Source organism: Eurosta solidaginis, chromosome 1 (genome assembly GCF_040869045.1).
Source record: "Eurosta solidaginis isolate ZX-2024a chromosome 1, ASM4086904v1, whole genome shotgun sequence".
NCBI lineage: Eukaryota > Metazoa > Arthropoda > Insecta > Diptera > Tephritidae > Eurosta > Eurosta solidaginis.
In genome coordinates this window covers 358,724,627-358,750,361 of record NC_090319.1, presented here as the reverse complement: position 1 = coordinate 358,750,361, position 25,735 = coordinate 358,724,627, and the positions used below count along the sequence as shown (strand labels likewise).

At 38.2% G+C, this 25,735-nt stretch overlaps 2 protein-coding genes across 2 annotated transcripts; both read right to left on the bottom strand.

The window, feature by feature from the left end:
• Positions 1–14,215: 14,215 nt before the first annotated feature.
• LOC137244843 (piggyBac transposable element-derived protein 4-like) lies at positions 14,216–16,221 on the bottom strand. Its single transcript, XM_067774477.1, has 2 exons — positions 16,126–16,221; positions 14,216–16,042 (listed from the first exon to the last, which is right to left on the bottom strand). Exon 2 carries the CDS (start codon positions 16,020–16,022, stop codon positions 14,961–14,963), a length of 1,062 nt encoding a protein of 353 aa, XP_067630578.1. The 5' UTR covers positions 16,023–16,042; positions 16,126–16,221; the 3' UTR covers positions 14,216–14,960.
• Positions 16,222–20,647: 4,426 nt separating this feature from the next.
• LOC137244841 (protein YIF1B-B-like) lies at positions 20,648–22,087 on the bottom strand. Its single transcript, XM_067774461.1, has 3 exons — positions 21,695–22,087; positions 21,249–21,635; positions 20,648–21,099 (listed from the first exon to the last, which is right to left on the bottom strand). The coding sequence occupies exons 1-3, from the start codon at positions 22,070–22,072 to the stop codon at positions 20,863–20,865; spliced, it is 1,002 nt and encodes a 333-aa protein (XP_067630562.1). The 5' UTR covers positions 22,073–22,087; the 3' UTR covers positions 20,648–20,862.
• Positions 22,088–25,735: the final 3,648 nt, after the last annotated feature.

Here is a 25,735-nt window from a genome sequence, read left to right as displayed (position 1 = left end):
TCGGCATCACTGGTGTTTGGTGAGTGATATAACGCACAAACCCTCCACTTAGTTATACATCGTATTGTTTCAAACACAATACACCATATATTATTACCTATGCTCCTATTGAATATAACTTTGAAATCAATTTTCTTATGAATATAGGTTAAGACACCACCGGTGTGACGACTATGCGAGTCGCATCTAATATGATTGAACCCAGCAATCTCCAGTTCCGAGTCATATACATCCTCCGTAGTATGTGTTTCTGCACAAAGTACAATATCTGGATTTTCTTCCTCGATCATTATTTCAACTTCATTTTTGTTAGCTGTGATACTATTTGTGTTAAGATATATACATTTTAGTTTATTTTTGGGTTTCTTGAATTTGTCATTATATATTTTTTGTGAGCTTTCTGCATCTTCATATAGTTGCTAATATCCTAATTTTTGTTTTTTATCTCTAGTTTATTATTGTAGCAGTGACAGTTCCTGTCAAATGTATCATGATTTATGTCTAAAGCTAGGTTTAAGTTTGTGTTCGCTTTTATGCAATTTAGACACTTGTTAATTGGATTTTCTTCACATGTTTTATCGTTGTGTTTTCCGTGGCATTTGTGGCAAGCTTCTTCGTTTTTATAGTCGGCTGATTTATGATTAAATCCTTTGCATTTGTAGCACATTAGTACATTAATAGCATCGAAGACTTTTACATCTACCGTTAGAGGATATTGATGACAATTTGTGATCGGTCGCGGCTATTAGGTGGGGCGAGCATTGCTACAACAACAACAACATATATGGAAGTCTATATCTATCTCGATTCCTTTATACCTGTACAACCAACCGTTATTCAATCGAAGTTAATATACTCTGTGTGCAAAGCACGCTGAGTATAAAAAGTATTTCAGGACCCTACTTAGTCTAGAAATCCATAATATACTTCCTTCTGCTTATCACTTTGTACATATCTCTGCGAATTTTTCCCGATTTGGTTAGACTTTTTCAATATCATTTTCTAGACGGTATCGGTACTATTTTCAAGATCATATCTTGGCATATCGCGCGGACTGGGCCGCGGATATAGGCTAGTTTTACGAATATGTGAAAGATTATCATACGTTTAGATCCATAAAAAATTAACGTCTCATTAACACATAACGCAAGATCTTGACTACGTCAGCAGTTTGGAAGTAGATACAACTAATTAAGTGTACCCTAGTGAACATTTCTATGGAAATATCATTTAAAATAGCTTAATTAGCCATTTGTATTTGCTGTCAATAAGTAGTTCAACTAGTTTTAGCAGGCTGTTATGAACCGAGTGAAAAGCAAACAAGATTTTCTATGTATAGATTTTATTTAAATTAACATGCAGACTACTTCCGCAAAGCAACATCAAAATTTTAGAAACAAGTTTTTTCAATTAGAAGACAATTTTTTTAAGTGGGGTCGCCCCTCGGCGGTGTTTGGCAAGCACTCCAAGTGTATTTCTACCATAAAAATCTCTCAGAGAAAACTCATGTGCGTTGCAAATACCGTTCTGAGTCGGCGTAAAACAAGTAGATCCAGTTCAGCTGCTTTTTAGGAAAAATTAAAAGGTGCACGACGCAAATAGAAAGAAAAACTCGGTCTAAAATCTATTCGGAGGTAATCGGGCCTTGCATTTATTTATTATAGACTGAGTGTAAACAAACAAGATTGGCTTGGTGACAATACAATTTACAGGAAACAAAATTCCACTAGGTGGCGCGCTAAGTGAGATAACTACAAATCCTTGAAAAACGAGGGGAATCTAGCAATCGATTTTTGAGTAACTTCCCGGTGAGCTGGAGATATGAAACTTGAGCCGTGGGTCAGAACCCGGTGACAATGCAATATTTTATCAAAAAATTCCGCTAGGTGGCGCATGGATCGAGGTATTAGGAAAATTAATTTTAATTTGGGAATCTTTCAATCCATTTTTAAATAACTTCCCGGTTACATAGAGACTTGTAACTTAGCAAATAGTTCGAGACCCGGTGACAATACAATTTATAGGAAACAAAGTTCCGCTAGGAGGCGTGATAATTGAGATAACTACAAATCCCTGAAAAACGTGGGGAATCTTGCGATCGATTTTTGAGTAACATGCCAGTGAGCTAGAGACTTGAAACTTGGGCCGTGGGTCAGAACCCGGTGACAATGCAATATTTTATCAAAAAAAATTCGTTAGGTGACGCATGGATCGAGATATTAAGAAAACTAATTTTAAATTGGGAATCTTGCATTCGTTTTTTAACTAACTTCCTCGATATCTAGAGACTTGAAACCTGAAATATAGTTTAAAACTCGGTGACAGTGCAACGTTTGATCAAAAAATTTGAGCTACGTAACGCACAAGTCGAACTATTTAGAAGATTAAGCCATACCTTCATGGCTAGCCTCCTGAGTGTTGCAGGCGTTGTAGAATTCCACCTCGTTGAAGGCCCAACTCATTTTGTTTACTCAGTTGAGCAGAGCTCATAGAATATATTAACTTTGATTGGATAACGGTTGGTTGTACAGGTATAAAGGAATCGAGATATATATATACTTCCATATATCAAAATCATCAGTATCGAAAAAAAATTTGATTGGGCCATGTCCGTCCGTCCGTCCGTTAACACGATAACTTGAGTAAATTTTGAGGTATCTTGATGAAATTTGGTATGTAGGTTACCGGGCAATCATCTCAGATCCCTATTTAAAATGAACGATATCGGACCACGCCCACTTTTTCGATATCGAAAATTTCGAAAAATCGAAAAAGTGCGACAATTCATTACCAAAGACGGATAAAGCGATGAAAGTTGGTACGTGAGTTAACCTTATGACGCAGAATAGAAAATTTGTAAAATTTTGGACAATGGGCGTGGCACCGCCCACTTTTAAAAGAAGGTAATTTAGAAGTTTTGCAAGCTGTAATTTGGCAGTCGTTGAAGATATCACGGTGAAATTCGGCAGGAGCGTTACTCCTATTGCTATATATATGCTTAATAAAAATTTGCAAAATCGGGGCCGACCACGCCCACTTTAAAAAAAAAATTTTTTAAGTCAAATAAAAAAAAAACTTAATATCTTTACAGTATATAAGTAAATTATGTCAACCTTCCACTCCAGTAATGTTATGGTGCAACAAAAAACAAAAATAAAAGAAAATTTCAAAATGGGCGTGGCTCCGGCCTTTTTCATTTACTTTGTCTAGAATACTTTTAATGCCATAAGTCGAACAACATTTTACCAATCATTGTGAAATTTGGTAGGAGCATAGATTCTATGACGATAACTATTTTCTGTGAAAATGGGCGAAATCTGTTGAAGCCACGCCGAGTTTTTATACACAGTCGACCGTCTGTCCTTCCGCTCGTTCGTTAACACGATAATTTGAGCAAAAATCGATATATCTTTATCAAACTTAGTTCACGTACTTACCTGAACTCACCACGCCCACTTTTTCGAAATCGAAAAATGAAAAAAATTTCATGTTTATTGTAACGAATTTACTGCAATTCTTCTTATTTGCAACCTTCTACTAATGTTCGTATCGCTAAACTGTTGAATAAATAACTCCAATATTTAATAATGCAAAATGGCCTTTATTAAAGTACTTCAAAATAACACTGATACTTCACAACCAATAGCTTGCTTAAATGAAACTGATTCTCGCGCCTCTACTGTTGCTGCCTTTTATACTGTGTGATTTCCTCGTTGCATCTTCTAGGTGCTTCCAGAATTTACTTAGTTACTGGTATATAATTATAACTACAGATGCACGTGTGTAGCTCTCATTCGCGCGTGTATTTGTGAGCGACACTTCCACAATTACAATTGCATACTTTTGGGAGCATCTCAGATAAGATATCTGCATGTGTTTGTGCGTTGCTTCTCGGCTGCGTGTACGTACATATGTGTAGACATAATGATTGATTCGTTTATGTAGATGCATAATGATTGATTTATGGATGTGCATACAAGTCACTCTTAGCATCGGCTTAGAGATGTTAGTATCCCTTAGTGTTGCTAATATTCGTCACATTATTATATACCATATACGAAAAAAGGGATGAAAAATGTTGATTGGATTGGTTTTTTGACGCAAAATATATCTTTAGAAAAAACTTTGTAACATGGGTGTGAGACCTACCATATTAAGAAGAAGAAAATGAAAAAGTTCTGCAGGTCGAAATCAAAAGCCTTTGGAATCATGGCAGGAATACTGTTCGTAGTATTACATATATAATTAACTTAGCGACAGATGATGTTCTGGGTCACCCTGGTGCACATTTTGGTCGATATCTCGGAAACGTCTTCACATATACAACTAAGGGCCACTCCCTTTTAAAATACTCTTTAATACCTTCCATTTGATACCCATGTCATACAAACACATTCCAGGGTTACCCTAGGTTCATTTTCCTACGTGGTGATTTTCCCTTATTTTGTCTCCAAAGCTCTCAGCTGAGTATCTAATGTTCGGTTACACCCGAACTTAGCCTTCCTTACTTGTTAACCTATAGTTTTAGATTTAATTAAGATGTATTGCTGTTATTTAAAATTCTTGAAATTTTTACTGAAAAGTTGTTGCTTATTTGTTAGGCACATGACTCAATTAGGTATAAATAGAGCCCACAAAATTTATCTTGGTGTACTTTATACTTAAAAAGTGGTGCAAAAGGTCTTAAAATAAAATGTATTCTCGCATTAGTTTAGCTATCCTGTTTTTCGGGCTAATTTGCCAATTGACCTTTACGGATGCGCATTTTCGCATTATAAATGGTGTAAAAACAAGCGTAGGGCAGAGTCCACATTCAATAGCAATATATTTTGATAACGTGTATATTTGCGTTGGTTCCTTAGTTAATGAGGAATTGGTGATTACAGCTGCGCACTGCGTAGCAGAGGAAACGCAACAACCGAAGAAAATCACCCTTCGAGCTGGTGTAGCCAATATCAACGGAAGAATGGGGCAACGACGCGATGTGGCTAGTATACATTATGATTGTGATTATCATATTGAAACAGAATTTATGGATATAGCCGTGGTTAAAGTGGATCGAAAGTTTGACCTGAATAAACACGTAAAACCTATTCTTCTTTGCGATGCTGAATTAACTCCAGGAACAATTCTACGAGTTAGTGGTTGGGGTTCGGAAGGTGAAGCTTATAATAATGTTCTCCAAACTGCTGAATTGCCTATAGTACAAATTGACCGTTGCGAAATTATTTATGCGATGAAATTCTACCCGAGAATTTTGGCAGGGACACACATTTGTGCTGGATGTGGTGAAAGTGATGTCTGTAAAGGAGATTCTGGAGCAGGGGCCCTTGTAAACGGACGACTTTGTGCGGTGGTACTAAGTGGTTGCAGTAACCCCAGAATTCCGAGTTTATTTATAGATATAACAAATGAAAGAGTTCGGGGCTTTATAGATATCTTTATAGAATTTGAGAATTAATTTTGAGATATGCAGTTGAGATATGGTGATATTCCACTCAGCGGTCGAAATTGTAGTGTTTTTTTCTTGTATTATGTACAAATAAATTGTTATGATTGCGAGTAAATAAATATTTTTGATTGTATGCAATGAAAGTGTGACGCATTTAAATTACTTAAGTTATGAGGCCAAACTTTGATAACAACTTCAAAGTTCCCTCGTGTATGAACAGATCATAAGACATGGCTCAATTATATGGTTGGCTCATCTCATCACCTGATTTTATTTATTTCATTGCATGGTCGATTGGATTGTCAAAAGGAGATGGCAAACTCAACATGAAACCAACACATTGGCGACATTTTCTTACACATAAAAAAACTGCTGAGTTTTATGTTTACATTCCATACCATTCGCACCAACACCAATATACAGATTTTGACAGACATATTTTGTTATTGTACAGATGAGCCAACCATATAGTTGAACCATGATCATAAGATAACAAGTAAGGGTGTCTAAGTTCGGGTGTAACCGAACATTATATACTCAGCGTGAGCTTCAATTGTACATTTCATATCAGATAAATTACTTTTCTACATAACACATGGGACCGCCTATTTTAAAAAAGTGTCTCCCCATTTCCTCTTACAATAAAACTTGATAAGTGAAATATCATTGCTTCAAAACTATTTTTTGCTAAGTTATAGCTTATTATTTTCGTCTACGACCCTTTTAAAAATCTTTTATATAAAAGTGAGCGTGGCCTTTAACCGATCTCGTCCATTTTTTCTAGAAATATTTCCTGCTATAAGGAAAATTTGTGTACCCAATTTTATTACGATCCGTTAATTTTTCTTCGAGTTATGGTTCGTGAAAATATTAGAAGAACGAACTGGGGCTATTATAAGAAGAAAATAGGTAAAAAAAGCTATCTGAAGAGGTGCGAGCCTCAGAAAGCGAGGAGGAGCTAGACGTGTTTGTAAATAATTTTAGTCAAAAATGTAGGAATGCTTTCGATAGGGCTGGCCCGACTAAAAAGGTTTTGGAAACTCACAAACCACCATGGTGGTCGTCAGATCTTGACAAGCTTAGGAAGTCATGTAGGGCGGCCTTTAATAAAGCAAAGCATGATGTACATGAATCCTCGTGGGCTGCTTATAAAGCGAAAATAAATATATATAAAAAAGCAATCCTAAATGGAAAGCGATCCTCCTGGAGGGATTTCTGCGGCAGGATTGAATCCACATCCGCGGCCTCCCGGTTAAGGAAGGTGCTATGAAAATCTGCAACTCAGCTAAGTTAGTCCAAAAGCCGGATGGGTACTGGACGGACTCCAGCGCTGAAACCATAAACTTGCTAATGGATACACACTTCCCAGCAAGTGCGAGTGTGTCTTCAAGTATTGTCAGCGGAGGGTCACCTAATGATCAGCTGATAAGCGAAATCACAGATTATAAAAGGATAGATTGGGCTTTACAAACCTTCGAGCCCTATAAATCGCCGGGGCCGGATGGAATTTTTCCGGCTCAGCTACAGTATACTGCCGAACTTATAAGGCCCTGGATAAAAGAGTTGTTTATAGGTTGTCTCAGGCTCAATTACGGACCAGTATCGTGGAGGGAAGTCAACGTGGTCTTTATCCCCAAGGCAGGGAAACCTTCCCACTCTAAACCAAATGAGTATATGCCTATAAGCTTATCGTCTTTTCTGCTTAAAGCACTCTAAAGACTCATAGGGGACCACATCAGGAGGAGGATTGAGCCGTCGCTTCTTTCGCAAGCTCAGCATGCCTATACTAAGGGCAGGTCAACTGACACGGCCTTGCACTCACTGGTATCCGTTATCGAAAGGTCACTAGACCTCAAGGAATACACATTGTTGGCATTTCTAGATATAGCGGGTGCCTTCAACAACGTTCTCCCGGAGGCCATCACCTCGGCGCTGACCGATCTGGGGGTGGACGCGTGCCTGGTGGAGTTTATATAGAATCTGCTTTCGCATAGGCAGATTAAAACTGAGCTAGCTGGATGCGTGATCCGCAGACCGGTTGGAAGAGGCACTCTGCAGGGAGGTGTTCTCTCTCCGCTACTTTGGGTGGTTACCGTCAACCAACTACTATGCCTCATGGAATCAGAAGGTCACCAAGTGATCGCGTATGCAGATGACATCTGCGTCATAATGCAGGGGAAATTTCCGCAAACTCTTTGAAACCTAATGGAAGGGGCACTATCCAAAATTTCGCACTGGGCCACAGCCACAGGTTTGGAAGTCAACCCGGATAAAACCGAGCTTGTCCTCTTCACGAGGAGGTACAAAGTACCAAATCTAACACCGCCAAGAATTGGGGGTACGTTTTTAGCAATTAGCGATCAAGTTAAGTATTTGGGAGTCATTCTGGATAGGAAGCTATTATGGACTGACCATATAGTGGAGCGATGAAAGAAGGCAGCAGCAGCGCTGTTCACCTGAAAGAGGGCAATTGTCACCTCCTGGGGATTCTCCCCTAAGGTGACCTACTGGATTTATACAGCCATTGTGCGCCGGATTCTTCTTTATGGTGCCTTGGTCTGGTGGCCTGCACTAGCTAAAACTACCTATCTTAAAAGGCTTCAAAGGGTGCAACGGAGTTGGGCGCTCTGCATCAGCGGGGCTCTCGGCTCCACTCCATCTGAAGCACTCAACACAATGCTATACCTTCCACCTCTTGACCTGGTGGCGAAGGAAATAGCGGTCATTGCCGCTCTACGCATAAGGGAAACAGGTCTCTGGTCAAATGGAACTAGTGGACACGCAACAATCCTGGGCACAAAGCCACAGTCCCCATACCTGTGCGCACTGACTACTGCACGCCAAAGAACGTCTTCGTTAAAAACTATAGTATATATATACCATCGCGACAGGACTGGAATACCAGACAACATACGGTACCGGGTGCCATCAACATATTCACGGATGATTCTAAGCCTGACAGGAAGGTGGGAGCAGGCCTTTTTTCGCCGGATCTGGGTCTAGAGGTCTCTTTTCGCCTACCAGATCACTGTAGTGTTTACCAAGCGGAAATGCTGGCAATACACCGGGCGGTGAACCATATCGGGTCTATGCCTAAGGATGGTAAACGGGTGTTTATTTTCTCAGACAGCCAGGCCGCATTAAAGGCCTTGGACTCATTCGTCGACAACGCAAATTCGGTCACTGAATGCCACAGATCTCTTAACGAGATGGCTCAGCACTTCAGTATCAGCCTTATATGGGTACATGGGCACAGGGATATTGAAGGCAATTGCAGAGCAGACGAGCTGGCCAGAAGAGGCACCACCTACCATATCCTTCCGGGAAATGATTCGGTAGGTATACCCATGGCCACTTTCAGGCTTCGTGTGAACACAAGCACTATAAGAATTGCAAATGGACTATGGTCAGCCATATCATCGTGTGAGACATCCAGGCAAACCTGGCCCTCATATGACAAGGGGCGCACATTAGCGCTTCTGATTTTAAACAAATCAGTTCTATCGTCCCTGATAAGGGTTCTAACAGGGCATTGCTTAATAGGCACGAATGGTGCTAGAATGGGGCTAACGACCTTCGACTATTGTCGCAGCTGCAGATGTACAGAAGAGGAAGAGAGTGTCCAGCACCTTCTGTGTCATTGTCCAGCGCTTAGTAGGCGTAGGTTGGCCATCCTTGGTAAACCTTTTATACATGACCTCGCTGAGGTCTCTATGTATGAAGTAAAGGCTCTAGCAAAATTTATAATTTCCACGAGGTGGTTAGACCCGCTTTAGGCGGGGTAGGGGTCCTCTTTGAGACCGTATAGGGTATTACAATGGGCCCATTGTTGGCCTAAGTAGTGAGCTGTTACCATAGTGTCTAGCTCAGCCCTTGCAACCTAACCTAACCTAACCTATGGTTCCTGAAACATAGAAAATTTCTTAGTCATAAAAGGGGCGGTGCCACGCCCATTTTTTAAAATTTGAAGTCTTTCCTATTTATTGTTATAAATCCACTTGGGAAAAGAAATACCATTGATATAAAGCTCTTTTTTTGCAAAGATATAGCTTATTTTATTCGTCCATGACCCTTTTAAAAATCTTTTATATAAAACTGGTCGTGGTCCTTAACCGATTTCGTTAATTTTTCTTCAAAGCATCCCTTATAGTAAAGGCAACCTCTCTGCCGTATTTTGTTACGATGGGTTTAACGATTTTTGATTTATGATTAATAATATATGTAAAATTGATTTTATCACAAGTGGGCAGTGCCGCGCCCATTTAAAAAAAATTTCAAATTTTTATCAAGAGTCTCACATGTCAAATTTCAACATATTACATATAGTAATTAATCAGGTTTTTTGTGTTTTCCAAAATGTTATTTATAGAAAAAGTGGGCGTGGTTATCATCCGATCATTTCGCTCATTTTCAATACCAATCTATTCTGGGTTCAGAGGGTTCGTGTACCAAATTTGGTGAAGATGTCTCAATATTTACTCGAGTTATCGTGTTAACGACGGACCGACGGACGGACGGACATGGCTCCATAAAATTTTTTTTCGATACTGATGATTTTGATATATTGAAGTTTATATATATCTCGATTCCTTTATACCTGTACAACAAATCGTTATCCAACCAAACTTAATATACTCTGTGTGTAAAGCACGCTGATTATAAAAATAAAATAGCCGTGTAAAACAGCTCTTTTTTCACGAAGACGTAGAATTTAAGTTTGAACCAAAATTTGGTTTGGTCATACAGTTTCATAATTAGGCTCAAACTTTTAACAGTGTACTAGCGTATCCGGCAAATGTTTTCCCGCCCTATATTTGAAAATTGGACTTCCCTTCCCTCTGTCACTCTTTATATCATCGAACGGACTACAACTTTACTACTGTTTCATCAATTTCTCCTCCTTATTCCTGTCCTTTCCTTATACCCTTAATCTCCCCCAGTTCCTCCCCTGTGGAACCGCGCATGTATATGGAATCCATACACCATATGTATATTGGATAACCCTTCAAATAATTACGGATAGAACGCGAATTTACTCTCTCGTACTCCCACTTACACGCGTTCTACCTCTTCCACCTAAATTAAAGCCGCGACACATAAGCTATTAACGCAACGTGGCTGAGCTATATTAATAACCCTCGCATCTGTTTGTTGCAGATGATAAAGAATATTGAAGGCTGCTTCCAGCTCTATTATGTTTTACGGTGCTCAGGTATGGGGGGTTAACGAATTCGACCAAGTTGAGAAACTTCTTAGATTTTTCGTAAAGAAACTGATCTTCCTTCCCTCTAAAACGCCAAACTACATGTTGCATCTGGAAAGAGGCTTGCAGCCCCTATACTCGTATTTACATACACTTCACCTGCACATGTTCTATATCCCTCGTTGCTTTAGTCTATCACATGACAGACTTCCGCGCATTCTAGCAGAGGAGACTGCCAACCTGGGAGGTTTCTTGAATAAACACTTGGAAATAATTTGCTAACACCGACAATCTACCTTTCATTACGCAATTACCATCAGCTAATATACAGACCTTCACTTCCTCGTTCTTAGAACGCTTAGCTAAGTATAATACAAATAGATTCCTCGAAATGGCTCGGAAGTCTACTACAAACGACCTTTAACCGGCCCTAGTGCCGTTGGAGAGTTTGTATTTCGCTGATGATTACAGTGCATATGCAGCCAGTCCGATTCTCCTGGCACGGGGAGGTATGTTGAATCTAAACGCAAGAATCTATAAAAACATATCGTCTCCACTTTGCACAGTATGTAACTTGCAGGAGCCAGAAGACGTTTTTTACTTTATTGGCACATGTCCGATATAAAACAACATTCGTTCCCTTTACTTTGGTGAAAGAACTTTAGATATGGCCAATTTAAATGGATTTAACTTCGCGGCTCTGGACAAGTTTCTCGCGGATAGCTTTACAATTAGGGACTTATTATTAAAGGAATTTTTGTACCTCGATAGTATTTTATTTAACACGTGGTGCGACACACAACATACTCTGTTGTTGTCCCTAGCATCTACTTTAATTTATTTATATAAGTGTTTCGATCTACGCAAAAGCATAAGTCATACTCTGTATCTGATTTTGGAAAAAATAAATATATACTACTACTACTACTTTTTATACTCAGCTGAGCAGAGCTCACAGAGTATCTTAATTTTGTTCGCATAAGGGTACCCCGTAACGGCATAAAGTAATCGAGATAGAATATAGACTTCTATATATCAAAATGATCTGGGCAAAAAAAGAAATTCATTTAGCCATGTCCGTCCGTCCGTCCATCTGTACGTAAACACGATAACTTGAGTAAATTTTGAGCTATCTTAATGAAATTTGATATGTTAGTTCCTTGGCACTCATCTCAGATTTAAAATGAATGAAATAGGACTGTAACCACGCCCTTTTTTTTTGATACCGAAAATTTCGAAAAACCGAAAAAATGCGATAATTCATTACCGAAGACAGATAAAGCGATGAAACTTGGGGGTGGGCTGAACTTATTACGCAGAATAGAAAACAAGTGCAATTTGGGCAATGGGCGTGGCACCGCCCACTTTTAAAACAAGGTAGTTTAAAAGTTTTGTAAGCTGTAATTTGGCAGTCGTTGAAGATATCATGATGAAATTTGGCAGGAACGTTACTCCTAGTACTATATGTGTTCTAAATAAAAAACAAGTAATGGTGTTTAAGTTCGGGTGTAACCGAACATTATATACTCAGCGTGAGCTTCAATTGCACATTTCATTTAAGATAAGTTACTTTTCTACAAAACACGTGGCACCGCCCGTTTAAAAAAATGTCTCCACATTTCCTATTACAGTAAAACTTGATAAATGAAATATTATTGATTTAGAACTATTTTATGCTAAGTTGTAGCTTACTATTCTACACTACGACCCTTTTAAACTTGTTTTACATCTAAGTTGCCATGGTCTTTAACCGATGCCGTCCATTTTTACTAGAAATATTCTCTGCTATAAGCAAAATAAGTGTACACAATTTCATTACGATCCGTTAATTTTCCTTCGAGTTATGGCTCCCAAACATAGAAAATTACTTAGTCATAAAAGGGGCGGTGCCACACCCATTTTTTTAATTTAAAGTTTTTCCTATTTATTGTTATAAATCCACTTGGGAAATGAAATACGATTGATATAAAGCCCTTTTTTGAAAGATATAACTTATTTTATTCGTCCACGACCGTTTTAAAAATCTTTTATATAAAAGTGGGTCCTTAACCGATTTCCTTAATTTTTCTTCAAAGCAGTCCTTATAGTAAAGGCAACCTCTCTGCCTTGTAAAATAGATTTTATCACAAGTGGGCGGTGCCACGCCCATTTTAAACATTTTTTCAAATTTTTATCAAGAGTCTCAATATCAGTCCACACGTCAAATTTTAACATTCTAGGTGTATTATTTACTAAATAATCAGGTTTTTTGTGTTTTCCAAAATGTTATATATATAAAAAGTGGGCGTGGTTATTATCCGACTTCGCTCATTTTCAATACCAATCTATTCTGGGTCCAAGTAAGCTCGTGTACCTTATTTGGTGAAGATATCTCAATATTTACTAAAGTTATCGTGTTAACGGACAGACGGACGGACGGACATGGCTCAATCAAATTTTTTTCGATACTGATGATTTCGATTCCTTTATACCTGTGTGCAAATCATATATATCTTAGCAAAAAATAGTATTGTGTCAACGGTATTTGACTTAAATAAAAATAAAGGTAAGGAGGTCATCTCCGAAGAGATTTTAGGAAGAGCTTCTCTTCCAATTTTCGTTGTTGTTGTTCTTGTAGCAGTGTCCAATTTGCGTGTAGAAAAACTTGTGGTAGGCGGAGACGCTACCATCACACCACGGTGGCCGCCACTCTTCACTTACCAAGTTTTATTGTAAGAGGAAATTGGAAGAAATTTTTTTTAAATGAGTGGTGCCACGTGTAATATAGAAAAGTAATTTATCTGAAATTAACTGAACATTTGAAGCACACGCTGAGTATATACTGTTCGGTTACACCCGAACTTTGAAACCCTTACTTGTTTTAAACAACTTTTGAACGGACAGAAAGAGTTCAATTTCGCAATTTGATTCTGTTGTTGTTTTTGTAGCAGTGGCAATTTGATTCTTATTACTGGCAGTGATGTTCATCCGTTGATACCCAGTTCAACCATATAGGACCAATTTTCGACATGAACAATAAACGGCATAGACAGTCTTAAATCAGTAGGAAAATATAGTAACGCGCCGCGCTGCCGCCGCGCCTATAGACCAATATGTGGAGACTGGCAACAGAGCAAGATAAGAAAAAAATCCTTTAAGTTGCGAAAGGGCCGAGTATTTCTTCACTATCCAAACCGTTAAGTTGATGAAAAATACTCATCGGTACGTTGATAAAGTTATCACTCAACAATTTGTAAAAAGTTGTATTTGATCAAAGCGCCCATTGTGTGTTTTGTTGTTGAGTATGGTTAACCCTCGAGAACACGCGCCTCGTAAGATAGCACGGATTCTCGCGCATGAGCATTTTGCTCACTTCATGTAACAATGTAACTTTTTAATGGATTACGATTTTTAAATATTTCCTTTTTAACATAGTTATAGTACCAAAGATTTTTTTTTTGCAATTATGTATTTATTTAAGAAATTCACACTGTAAAATTATATAAATTCATTCAATCAAAACATAACCAAAAATTTTACATTCATACTTTAGTATATTAACAAAAAAAATCCTTGTAACAAAATAAATAAATAAAATACGAAAATCAGTCTTCGGTAAGATTGCCATTTACGTTGCTTTCGAAGCAATATGGGCACATATACTTAACGTGTTCCGTGCAAAGTAATTTTCCACATAAAGTGCAGCCTTTTTTTGAACGTCTGTTTTTACTCCTGGGGCAAAGCTCGCAAAAACCAGGTTGCACGTGTTGGTTTTCAGGTTCTTTTGCTGGTACAATGCGATCCATAGTATTTCTTAAATCAAGAGGTAAAGTTTTTATGGCCTGCCGATTAGAAATATGGGGCTTTATTAGCTCGAGAGCAATTTCCTTCAGAAACGTCCTCCTCTGAGTTAAATTGCCTGTATTTGATTTGTAAATAATTTGTGCGTTTATGCCAGCAATGTCAATTAGCGTGAAAAAGAGGCGCATTGGCCACCTGCAGGTTTTCCTGGAAACTGAATATGTGCCTTTCATTTGGTCAACAGTGTCTACACCCCCTTTCGTCTGGTTGTAAAAAGTTATTACTTCGGGTTTCTCATCAGATGTTTCATCATTAGCTTGGCCATCGGTATGAAGAGATGATAGCATAAGTACAACTTTTTTCGTTTTTTTTCACTGGAACGTAAGAGACAAGAACCTTGTTTTCGGCAAATGCAGTCATTGTATGTGGTTGCGGCCTTCCTTTTGTTGAAATAAATTGAGGTGGAATTTCCTTTTTATTTTTTCTTATTGTACCCACAACGGTCGTTCTATGTTGTTTGTATAGTTAATCTGATAAAGGTATTGAAGTAAAATAATTATCCATGGTAATGTTTCTTCCACTATTCAAAATTGGGGCAGCAACCCTTTTCACTATACTCGCAGCTGAATTATCGAGCTCATAAGGACCGCTTGGCTGTTTACCACAATAAACTTCCATTTTGCAAGTATAAAATGTTCTTGAGTCAACTAAAGCCTTAATTTTTAAGCCATATTTGGCCGGTTTGCTAGGGATGTATACTCTGAATTTACAGCGTCCTCTAAAGGATTCAAGCATTTCATCAATAGTACAATACTCTCCAGGAATATAGCAGTCACTGCAAGACTTATTAAATGTTTCAAATAATTCACGAAAAGCTGCTAAGTTATCAGTTTCGATTCTCTGTAAGCGAGAGTCAATGTCATCAAATCGAACAACACGGAGCAAAAACAAAAAACGAGTTATGGACATTGCGGCTCTGAAAATATCAGGAACAGTTGAGTCTTGAAGCCACATCTCTTTTAAATTCAAATGATTCATTTTTTTTAGTCCAGCCATGTAAAGGATGCCAATAAATTCATTTATTTCAACCGCATCTGTCGATTTGCAATCCCTATCACGTGCATAAGTGCCTCTAATTTTTTCAATATATATATTTGTATATGTCACAATTTTTTCTATCAAAGTATTCGACAAAAACAAGGCCACACATTCTGATGGATTTCGAGCATTTTTTGCTATATTTTTAACTCCTGGCAAGTGTGTTATTATATTACACTGCCTCGTACGAACATTGCGAAGGGGTTGACCAAGTGCCCAATTGGTGCACTTATCTTTTCCCCAATACACACTGCGTCTACCTCGTGGTATCTCAGTATACTCACAAATGCCGCCCTCCTCCTCTTCCTCCTCCTCCTTCTCAGCGGATTGTTCAGAGTCAGTGTTGTGGTCACTATTTATTGTTTCACCATCACTATCTGGAAATAATTCATTTTCATCATAACCCGAGCTATCATCGTCTAACACTTCTTCCAACCAGGCAGCAAGTTGTGAAGTATCTTTTGCACAACGACGACGTTTTCGTTCCATTTGACCAACACTAGGAAATACTAATATAAATATTGTGAAAGAAAGTAATCTTAGAGTTAAAACCGAGGTTTTCAACAAAAAAGATAAATCTTGAATTACTTACATTGTTTCTCGCGCAATGAGCAAAATGCCGCTCTTAAAAATCAACAACCCACCTACACACCGATCGTGCACTAATCGAAATAAATGCTCGTCAAAGTACGAAGCACAACTAATAGTGAAGGTACTCACCACAATAAGTGCCAGAATTCCATAGAACATAGAAATTTCGCGAAATGAAGAATTGCTTGAGCAAAATGCTCATAGCGCGTGTTCTCGAGGGTTAAGTACGAGTTTAACCCAGGCATGTTTCTAGCAGTGGCGTAGTAAAAGAATTATCCGGGGGGTCACAAAATTTAAAATTCTAATTTTGTTAAGTGATGATAAGTACTTATTGTATGGAATAATGTTATTGGGAGGAAATAGTATTGTATTTATTCAGTGATCCAATTATTGAAAATGTTGTTGTAATAATTAATAGTAAAAAGCAAAATAACAAATTGATTTTCCTCTGTTTTTGAGCGTATCGGCCATTGATTTTTTCCACTGTCATACCAATATTTCTATTGATACTTAATAGGGCAAGTCCATTCAGCCTATCTTCTCCGGTTGAATTCCTTTTCCAATTTTTCAAACCCCTCAATGTTAAAAAACTTCGTTCACTGCTGGCAATGGTTACAGCTAACGTGGCTCCAAACTTCAAAAACTTGAAAACGTGTGAAAAAAACTTTTGATTACAAAGATTTAATGCGTCGATGAATGTCTTTGGGCGATCTTCTGCTCCAACCCAACGTTGTCTCCATAGTAGGACTTCATTTGTCACCATAGATACCGCTGTTCCAGTAAGTGCTAGCCACTGATACATTATTATTTCGACCGTTTCAGAAACGTTTTCACCAACTTTTCTGACAAATTTATCGGGAATGGCATTTTCAATAATGGACAATGTGTGTTTATGCTTGGAGAATCTGTTAGACACTGAAGATATGAAGTGATCGATGAAAGGGATGAATATTAATTTGCGAAAATATTCTTCTGATGAGCTGTTTTCGTAGTTTTCTCGATTTTTTTGACGACTAACAATCCTAGGAACTTCAATCTTCTCTCCGATAGATTCAGCTAATTCTTTAGCATCAAGAAACATTTCTTTGAACTTTGGCTTAGTCTTTTCCCTCATCACAATCGCTTCAAAAGTTCTTTCTTTTTTGGATAGTTCAAAGTATCGACGGCATCCTTGAGAATAGCTTCGCGTTTTGCGGAAGGTCTGAAGAAAGAAATTATATGCTTTATGAACCCAAGACAGTTTCTTATGAGAGAAATGGAGCACGCTTCATCAACCGCCAAATTCAAGGAATGGCTTGCGAAATGTACATAAAGTGGAGACGGATACTTCTCCATCACTGCAGCAGCACAACCAACCATTCCATTCTCCACTTCATTGCAGCTGCACCGTCGTATCCGAAACCAAAAACTCCAGGTTCATCTTCAGCTTCTTTAAAATATTTATCAATGACGAAGAAAGTCCCTACCAGAGCAATCTTCGATCGGGATGAACTGTAGGAAATCTTCTCTCAAAATTATACCATCTGCAGTTTTTTCAGTATAACGCAACCTCAGTGAGTATTGTTCCACGCCACTAATGTCGGTTGTTCCATCTGCGAGTATAGTGCAGCATTCGCTTGCGTTAATTTTTGCAACAATCTTTTCAAGAATTATGTGCTCGCAAATTTCGATGAGTTCATTCTGAATCTGTGGACTCGTGTGAGATGTGACGCGATTTTTCAATGTGGCGTTTTGAAGTAAATGTTGCTTCAATGTGTGATCACCAGCATTCATCCGAAATCTTAATAAAGATCTGAAGTTACCATCATTATGGAGAGGAGTCTCGAGCGATATAGGACCAGAGTCACGATGCCCTCTTTAAGCTATTTTTTGCCTGCCGATGAAAATTATTATTTCGACGATGGAGCGAAAGATTTATCGATTCCGTTGAAATTGAAATGTATATCAAATCAATTTTTTACGAAACTACTAATATTTCGGAGGGGGTTTTGTCCCCAAAACACCTTCCTTTACTACGCCCCGGGTTTCTAGGGATCATATAGACTTATGTATTTCCGGATACCGTATTGTTTACAGAGATGCCTCTTATTTGCTTGTGCGGTGTAGCTGCATAAATCAGTTGCCTGCTAGGATGTCCCGGATTGACAAAATTCAGCAGGAAGTGCCGAGTCAGCATTAAATTTTGCTTTTTGGGCTTGAATATTCCTGTGTTGTTGTATTAATGGTAAAGACGTGCCGGATATAGATCCGGTACGTTCCGGTAACAAGCACAATTAAAATACTAGTCCGACCATTTCGGGAAACGATTAATATGACCTTAAACCTTCTAGGCAAATGGTGTTCGGTGTCATAACGAAACATACTGTGGACATTCAAAATGCTGAGCTCTCGCTTGTGTGTCGCTAGCTACGTTTCTTTGTCAGTTCCAAAATTGCTGCCTGTAAATACTTGAAGATTTTTTTCGCAATTTTGTACTTTGGAGGCAATTGCAGATGCATGTGTATTGAAGTGTCCCACCCATGGTTTTTGAATCGCTAACAGTGGGTAGCATAAAGCATGTTTAACTTTTGTGTTACCAAATTTGTATTCGTTAATGCTGGTACCCAACCCGACAATTCACTCTAGCGTCCCTCCTATAAGTTGTCATCCTCAGAGCAGATCCTTGCAGCGGACTTGATTCAAACTTTCTTGCTCCAGGGATGTGTTGAACCTAACCTCGGCCCAGAAAAATAGTTTTTATGCGCATATCGGTTCACACTCATGTCACGTGTAAAAGTGGTACGTATGTTGTTGTATTAACAATAAAGACACTCCCCGAAGGCTTTGGGGAGCGTTATCGATATTGATGGTCCTTTGCCGAATATATATCCGGTACGTTCCGGTAACGAATCACCAAGGTACTAGCCCGACCATCTTGGGAACGATTTATATGGCCACATTAAACCTACAAGGCCATCCCTCCCTCCCCACCCACTAGTTCCATTAGGAGCTTGGGCTCGCCAGAGCCTCGTCTGTTAATGAAACAGGATTTGCCACGGGAAGGTGAGGTTGACAATTGGGTTGGAGAAGCTGTATATTGCGCTGGCAACCATTCGAGAGGGTTGCGCTACACAACCCCTCGAATTCCAGTTGGTACGTATTCGCGGACCCTGTCATTTTTTAAAACATTTGTAGCTGGAGAACCCAACTGATGCCCTACCAATCACGACTGATGTGCGTCAAAGGTAATGCGCTTTTCGAAAGGTCATTGAATCCGCGTCGGCTTGCTTTTTTCAAGATGGACGAATTCCGGAATCCTAACGGAGCCCGCAAGTTTAACAAGACAGTGTGACCTTGTGAGACAGCAAGACCGGACGACCGCCATCCTGAACAATCACAACGGAGCGAAATGAGAGAACTATAACTTCTCTGCCGGTGTTGGTAAGCTATGGCCAACCGTAAAGTCCTTTTGAACCCGATTAAGCACAATGAAAAAATATTCATTGCCTTCATATCAGATGCGGAAAATACGCGAGCACTTTCTGCCGGAAGACGTGTAGCATTGGAAAATCCAGACGACAAGCAATAGACTAACACTCAAACATAAACACAGCGCCGCAGTGCTTAAGGAGGCCATGTGGACGTGGCAAATGCCAACAATAGTGGACATCCACGTCGATGGCATTACGCTACCAAAGCCCAACACCCAAAATACTGGGATTGACGTTTGATCTGAATCTACATTTTGGCGAGCACGCAGCCGCAGTTGTACCAGAAGTTCAGAGCTGTAACAAAATCATGAAGTCCCTCGAACTTAACTCAAAAACTCATTACTATTTTCTTTCACTGCTGAATGCAGATATATATTAAGATTTCATCTCATAATCAATAACTGCCGTTATTTGTTAAAATATTCAGTATTTTTTTATTCATGCAATTCGCTAACAAAAATATGCTTAAATGTATGGAATTGAATTTAGAATAAATGTATGTATGTATATTTGCATGAGAAATTAGTAATCACTGCTTGGAGATTACTCATTTCGATTCAATGCTCAACTACTCATAGCCTAAGAGCTCGTGACTGACAGACCTTCGTCTTATTGTAAAAGCTAATACTTCGTGCGCTCGTACTTCCATCTGAAGTAGGAATGGTGGTATACTGTGAAGCTTTAGCTGATGTGGTGCAAAATAATATACCTTATATTAGAAGCCGTTGGCATCATTGACGGACACAAATGTGTATGGCGGGACAAAGTCACTATGACTTTTAATATCTTTTCGAAGACAATATCAAAATTAGCTCTTATAAAATGACGAAAGTAAGGTCCCTTCTTTCTCTAATTATGTGCACGATATCTTCTATAGCCACTAATCATGCGCTGAAGAAATTCCACCTTTTTATAAAAAGACAAAGGTCTGGCGGTTACGGGCTCTTGCTCTAATATTTTTTCTTGTTTTATTGTATAAAAATTCAGCTTTTGTTCTTGCTACTCGTTTTTAACTTTTAATTAAAATTATACACGTTACATACACATATATATGTACGTTTTAGATGTACATAATTTAGTTTACATAGTTACAACTGTTTTTGTTTCTCGTTTTACATATTAGTACAATATTACAAATTAAATAAAATATGAATTATTTTGAGTTTCCTAAATTATAGATAAGAAATAAAACTTTTCTCGAAACATGTGCAGGCACACTGGTTTGGTGTGGGGATTTTGTATAACAATAAAATAACCACAGTAAATTATTAAAATTGTGTATTTCGAATATCTAAAGTAACAGGATCCGGAAAATACAAATGCTTTGATAATAGAAATGATAAGAATGCTTGGCCACATACGATGAGAAAGAGAAAATATAGTTTTCGTTTTCGGCCACCGGTATAATCAAGTTGTTGCGGATTACCATAGGGATCATAATTGATTGCACCACTATTGGTTGCTGGTGCCGCATCATGCAGCACTTTAGTCTTTAATGTGCGAAGCTGTGAAAAAACATGAAAGTAAATAAGGGTGAAATATAAAAATTGCTTTAGAGTATTGAAGAGACCGAGTTTCAACCAACTGCTGGATATAACTACTATATACATATTTATATAAATTCTTTGAATTTTACATACTTCATGTAACTTACCAAAAAGAAGCCCAACGTCAGGCTGCTGTAGAGTAGGGCCCCATAATAGCCAACACCATGAAAAAATGCGCTTACAACTAATGCTGCTACTATTATAACAAATTTATAACCAGCAAATGCCACCAAATCTAAAGTTTTCAAACTTGTTTTTATATTCACAACATAAAGAGTTATCGAATAGACAATCAATTCAAAAATGCTGTAAGCCAACGCGCTTGATGCCTGTATGCCTAATTGTTCGGGTGTAAAACGCTTTTGCATGCCCAACATGAGACCTGCGACAACCACATACGTTATATACGCCATTGTTGGGATGTACAAATCTGGAGCATTAATATCATAGCGGGGCTGCACAGGATTCTCTTGATCATACTTTAATGACCAGTCCTAAGAAAAATCATATAAATTTAGTATTTTGTGGTATTAGATTATTTTTCTATATATACCCTGTGCATAAATGGAAAAAAAAGTAATCGTAATTTATTGATTACATATCTGTTGTCCACTGCGAAATAATATTTCAATTTGGCTACTGGAACCCATTTTTCAAATTGATTCTCGACAATTTGCTTGCCTTGATCAGCCAAACGTTGCCCATATTGCATGGCCATATCCTGTACAATTGGCTGTTGAAACATTGCTAATTGTGGTATACCACTTTGAAACTGTGCTTGCACATTTGGCGGTACATTCATGCCTACAGGTGCACCCATTCCTACATTTGCGCCAAATTGAGCTTGCTGACCTGAATCAGCAGAAACAAATGATGAGGATTGCGAGGATGTATGTGCTGCTGCTGCATAGCCATAAGTTTGATTTGTCATTTGTACGGGTTCTGTGTTGAAGCCACCTATAGCAGTGGTGGGTACAGGAGTTCCAATGCCGTAAGCTACACTAGGTGTGGAACTTGGTTAGTACATTAATAGCATCGAAGACTTTTACATCTACCGTTAGAGGATATTGATGACAATTTGTGATCGGTCGCGGCTATTAGGTGGGGCGAGCATTGCTACAACAACAACAACATATATGGAAGTCTATATCTATCTCGATTCCTTTATACCTGTACAACCAACCGTTATTCAATCGAAGTTAATATACTCTGTGTGCAAAGCACGCTGAGTATAAAAAGTATTTCAGGACCCTACTTGGTCTAGAAATCCATAATATACTTCCTTCTGCTTATCACTTTGTACATATCTCTGCGAATTTTTCCCGATTTGGTTAGACTTTTTCAATATCATTTTCTAGACGGTATCGGTACTATTTTCAAGATCATATCTTGGCATATCGCGCGGACTGGGCCGCGGATATAGGCTAGTTTTACGAATATGTGAAAGATTATCATACGTTTAGATCCATAAAAAATTAACGTCTCATTAACACATAACGCAAGATCTTGACTACGTCAGCAGTTTGGAAGTAGATACAACTAATTAAGTGTACCCTAGTGAACATTTCTATGGAAATATCATTTAAAATAGCTTAATTAGCCATTTGTATTTGCTGTCAATAAGTAGTTCAACTAGTTTTAGCAGGCTGTTATGAACCGAGTGAAAAGCAAACAAGATTTTCTATGTATAGATTTTATTCAAATTAACATGCAGACTACTTCCGCAAAGCAACATCAAAATTTTAGAAACAAGTTTTTTCAATTAGAAGACAATTTTTTTAAGTGGGGTCGCCCCTCGGCGGTGTTTGGCAAGCACTCCAAGTGTATTTCTACCATAAAAATCTCTCAGAGAAAACTCATGTGCGTTGCAAATACCGTTCTGAGTCGGCGTAAAACAAGTAGATCCAGTTCAGCTGCTTTTTAGGAAAAATTAAAAGGTGCACGACGCAAATAGAAAGAAAAACTCGGTCTAAAATCTATTCGGAGGTAATCGGGCCTTGCATTTATTTATTATAGACTGAGTGTAAACAAACAAGATTGGCTTGGTGACAATACAATTTACAGAAAACAAAATTCCACTAGGTGGCGCGCTAAGTGAGATAACTACAAATCCTTGAAAAACGAGGGGAATCTAGCAATCGATTTTTGAGTAACTTCCCGGTGAGCTGGAGATATGAAACTTGAGCCGTGGGTCAGAACCCGGTGACAATGCAATATTTTATCAAAAAATTCCGCTAGGTGGCGCATGGATCGAGGTATTAGGAAAATTAATTTTAATTTGGGAATCTTTCAATCCATTTTTAAATAACTTCCCGGTTACATAGAGACTTGTAACTTAGCAAATAGTTCGAGACCCGGTGACAATACAATTTATAGGAAACAAAGTTCCGCTAGGAGGCGTGATAATTGAGATAACTACAAATCCCTGAAAAACGTGGGGAATCTTGCGATCGATTTTTGAGTAACATGCCAGTGAGCTAGAGACTTGAAACTTGGGCCGTGGGTCAGAAACCGGTGACAATGCAATATTTTATCAAAAAAAATTCGTTAGGTGACGCATGGATCGAGATATTAAGAAAACTAATTTTAAATTGGGAATCTTGCATTCGATTTTTAACTAACTTCCTCGATATCTAGAGACTTGAAACCTGAAATATAGTTTAAAACTCGGTGACAGTGCAACGTTTGATCAAAAAATTTGAGCTACGTAACGCACAAGTCGAACTATTTAGAAGATTAAGCCATACCTTCATGGCTAGCCTCCTGAGTGTTGCAGGCGTTGTAGAATTCCACCTCGTTGAAGGCCCAACTCATTTTGTTTACTCAGTTGAGCAGAGCTCACAGAATATATTAACTTTGATTGGATAACGGTTGGTTGTACAGGTATAAAGGAATCGAGATATATATATACTTCCATATATCAAAATCATCAGTATCGAAAAAAAATTTGATTGGGCCATGTCCGTCCGTCCGTCCGTTAACACGATAACTTGAGTAAATTTTGAGGTATCTTAATGAAATTTGGTATGTAGGTTACCGGGCAATCATCTCAGATCCCTATTTAAAATGAACGATATCGGACCACGCCCACTTTTTCGATATCGAAAATTTCGAAAAATCGAAAAAGTGCGACAATTCATTACCAAAGACGGATAAAGCGATGAAAGTTGGTACGTGAGTTAACCTTATGACGCAGAATAGAAAATTTGTAAAATTTTGGACAATGGGCGTGGCACCGCCCACTTTTAAAAGAAGGTAATTTAGAAGTTTTGCAAGCTGTAATTTGGCAGTCGTTGAAGATATCACGGTGAAATTCGGCAGGAGCGTTACTCCTATTGCTATATATATGCTTAATAAAAATTTGCAAAATCGGGGCCGACCACGCCCACTTTAAATAAAAAATTTTTTAAGTCAAATAAAAAAAAACTTAATATCTTTACAGTATATAAGTAAATTATGTCAACCTTCCACTCCAGTAATGTTATGGTGCAACAAAAAACAAAAATAAAAGAAAATTTCAAAATGGGCGTGGCTCCGGCCTTTTTCATTTACTTTGTCTAGAATACTTTTAATGCCATAAGTCGAACAACATTTTACCAATCATTGTGAAATTTGGTAGGAGCATAGATTCTATGACGATAACTATTTTCTGTGAAAATGGGCGAAATCTGTTGAAGCCACGCCGAGTTTTTATACACAGTCGACCGTCTTTCCTTCCGCTCGTTCGTTAACACGATAATTTGAGCAAAAATCGATATATCTTTATCAAACTTAGTTCACGTACTTACCTGAACTCACCACGCCCACTTTTTCGAAATCGAAAAATGAAAAAAATTTCATGTTTATTGTAACGAATTTACTGCAATTCCTCTTATTTGCAACCTTCTACTAATGTTCGTATCGCTAAACTGTTGAATAAATAACTCCAATATTTAATAATGCAAAATGGCCTTTATTAAAGTACTTCAAAATAACACTGATACTTCACAACCAATAGCTTGCTTAAATGAAACTGATTCTCGCGCCTCTACTGTTGCTGCCTTTTATACTGTGTGATTTCCTCGTTGCATCTTCTAGGTGCTTCCAGAATTTACTTAGTTACTGGTATATAATTATAACTACAGATGCACGTGTGTAGCTCTCATTCGCGCGTGTATTTGTGAGCGACACTTCCACAATTACAATTGCATACTTTTGGGAGCATCTCAGATAAGATATCTGCATGTGTTTGTGCGTTGCTTCTCGGCTGCGTGTACGTACATATGTGTAGACATAATGATTGATTCGTTTATGTAGATGCATAATGATTGATTTATGGATGTGCATACAAGTCACTCTTAGCATCGGCTTAGAGATGTTAGTATCCCTTAGTGTTGCTAATATTCGTCACATTATTATATACCATATACGAAAAAAGGGATGAAAAATGTTGATTGGATTGGTTTTTTGACGCAAAATATATCTTTAGAAAAAACTTTGTAACATGGGTGTGAGACCTACCATATTAAGAAGAAGAAAATGAAAAAGTTCTGCAGGTCGAAATCAAAAGCCTTTGGAATCATGGCAGGAATACTGTTCGTAGTATTACATATAT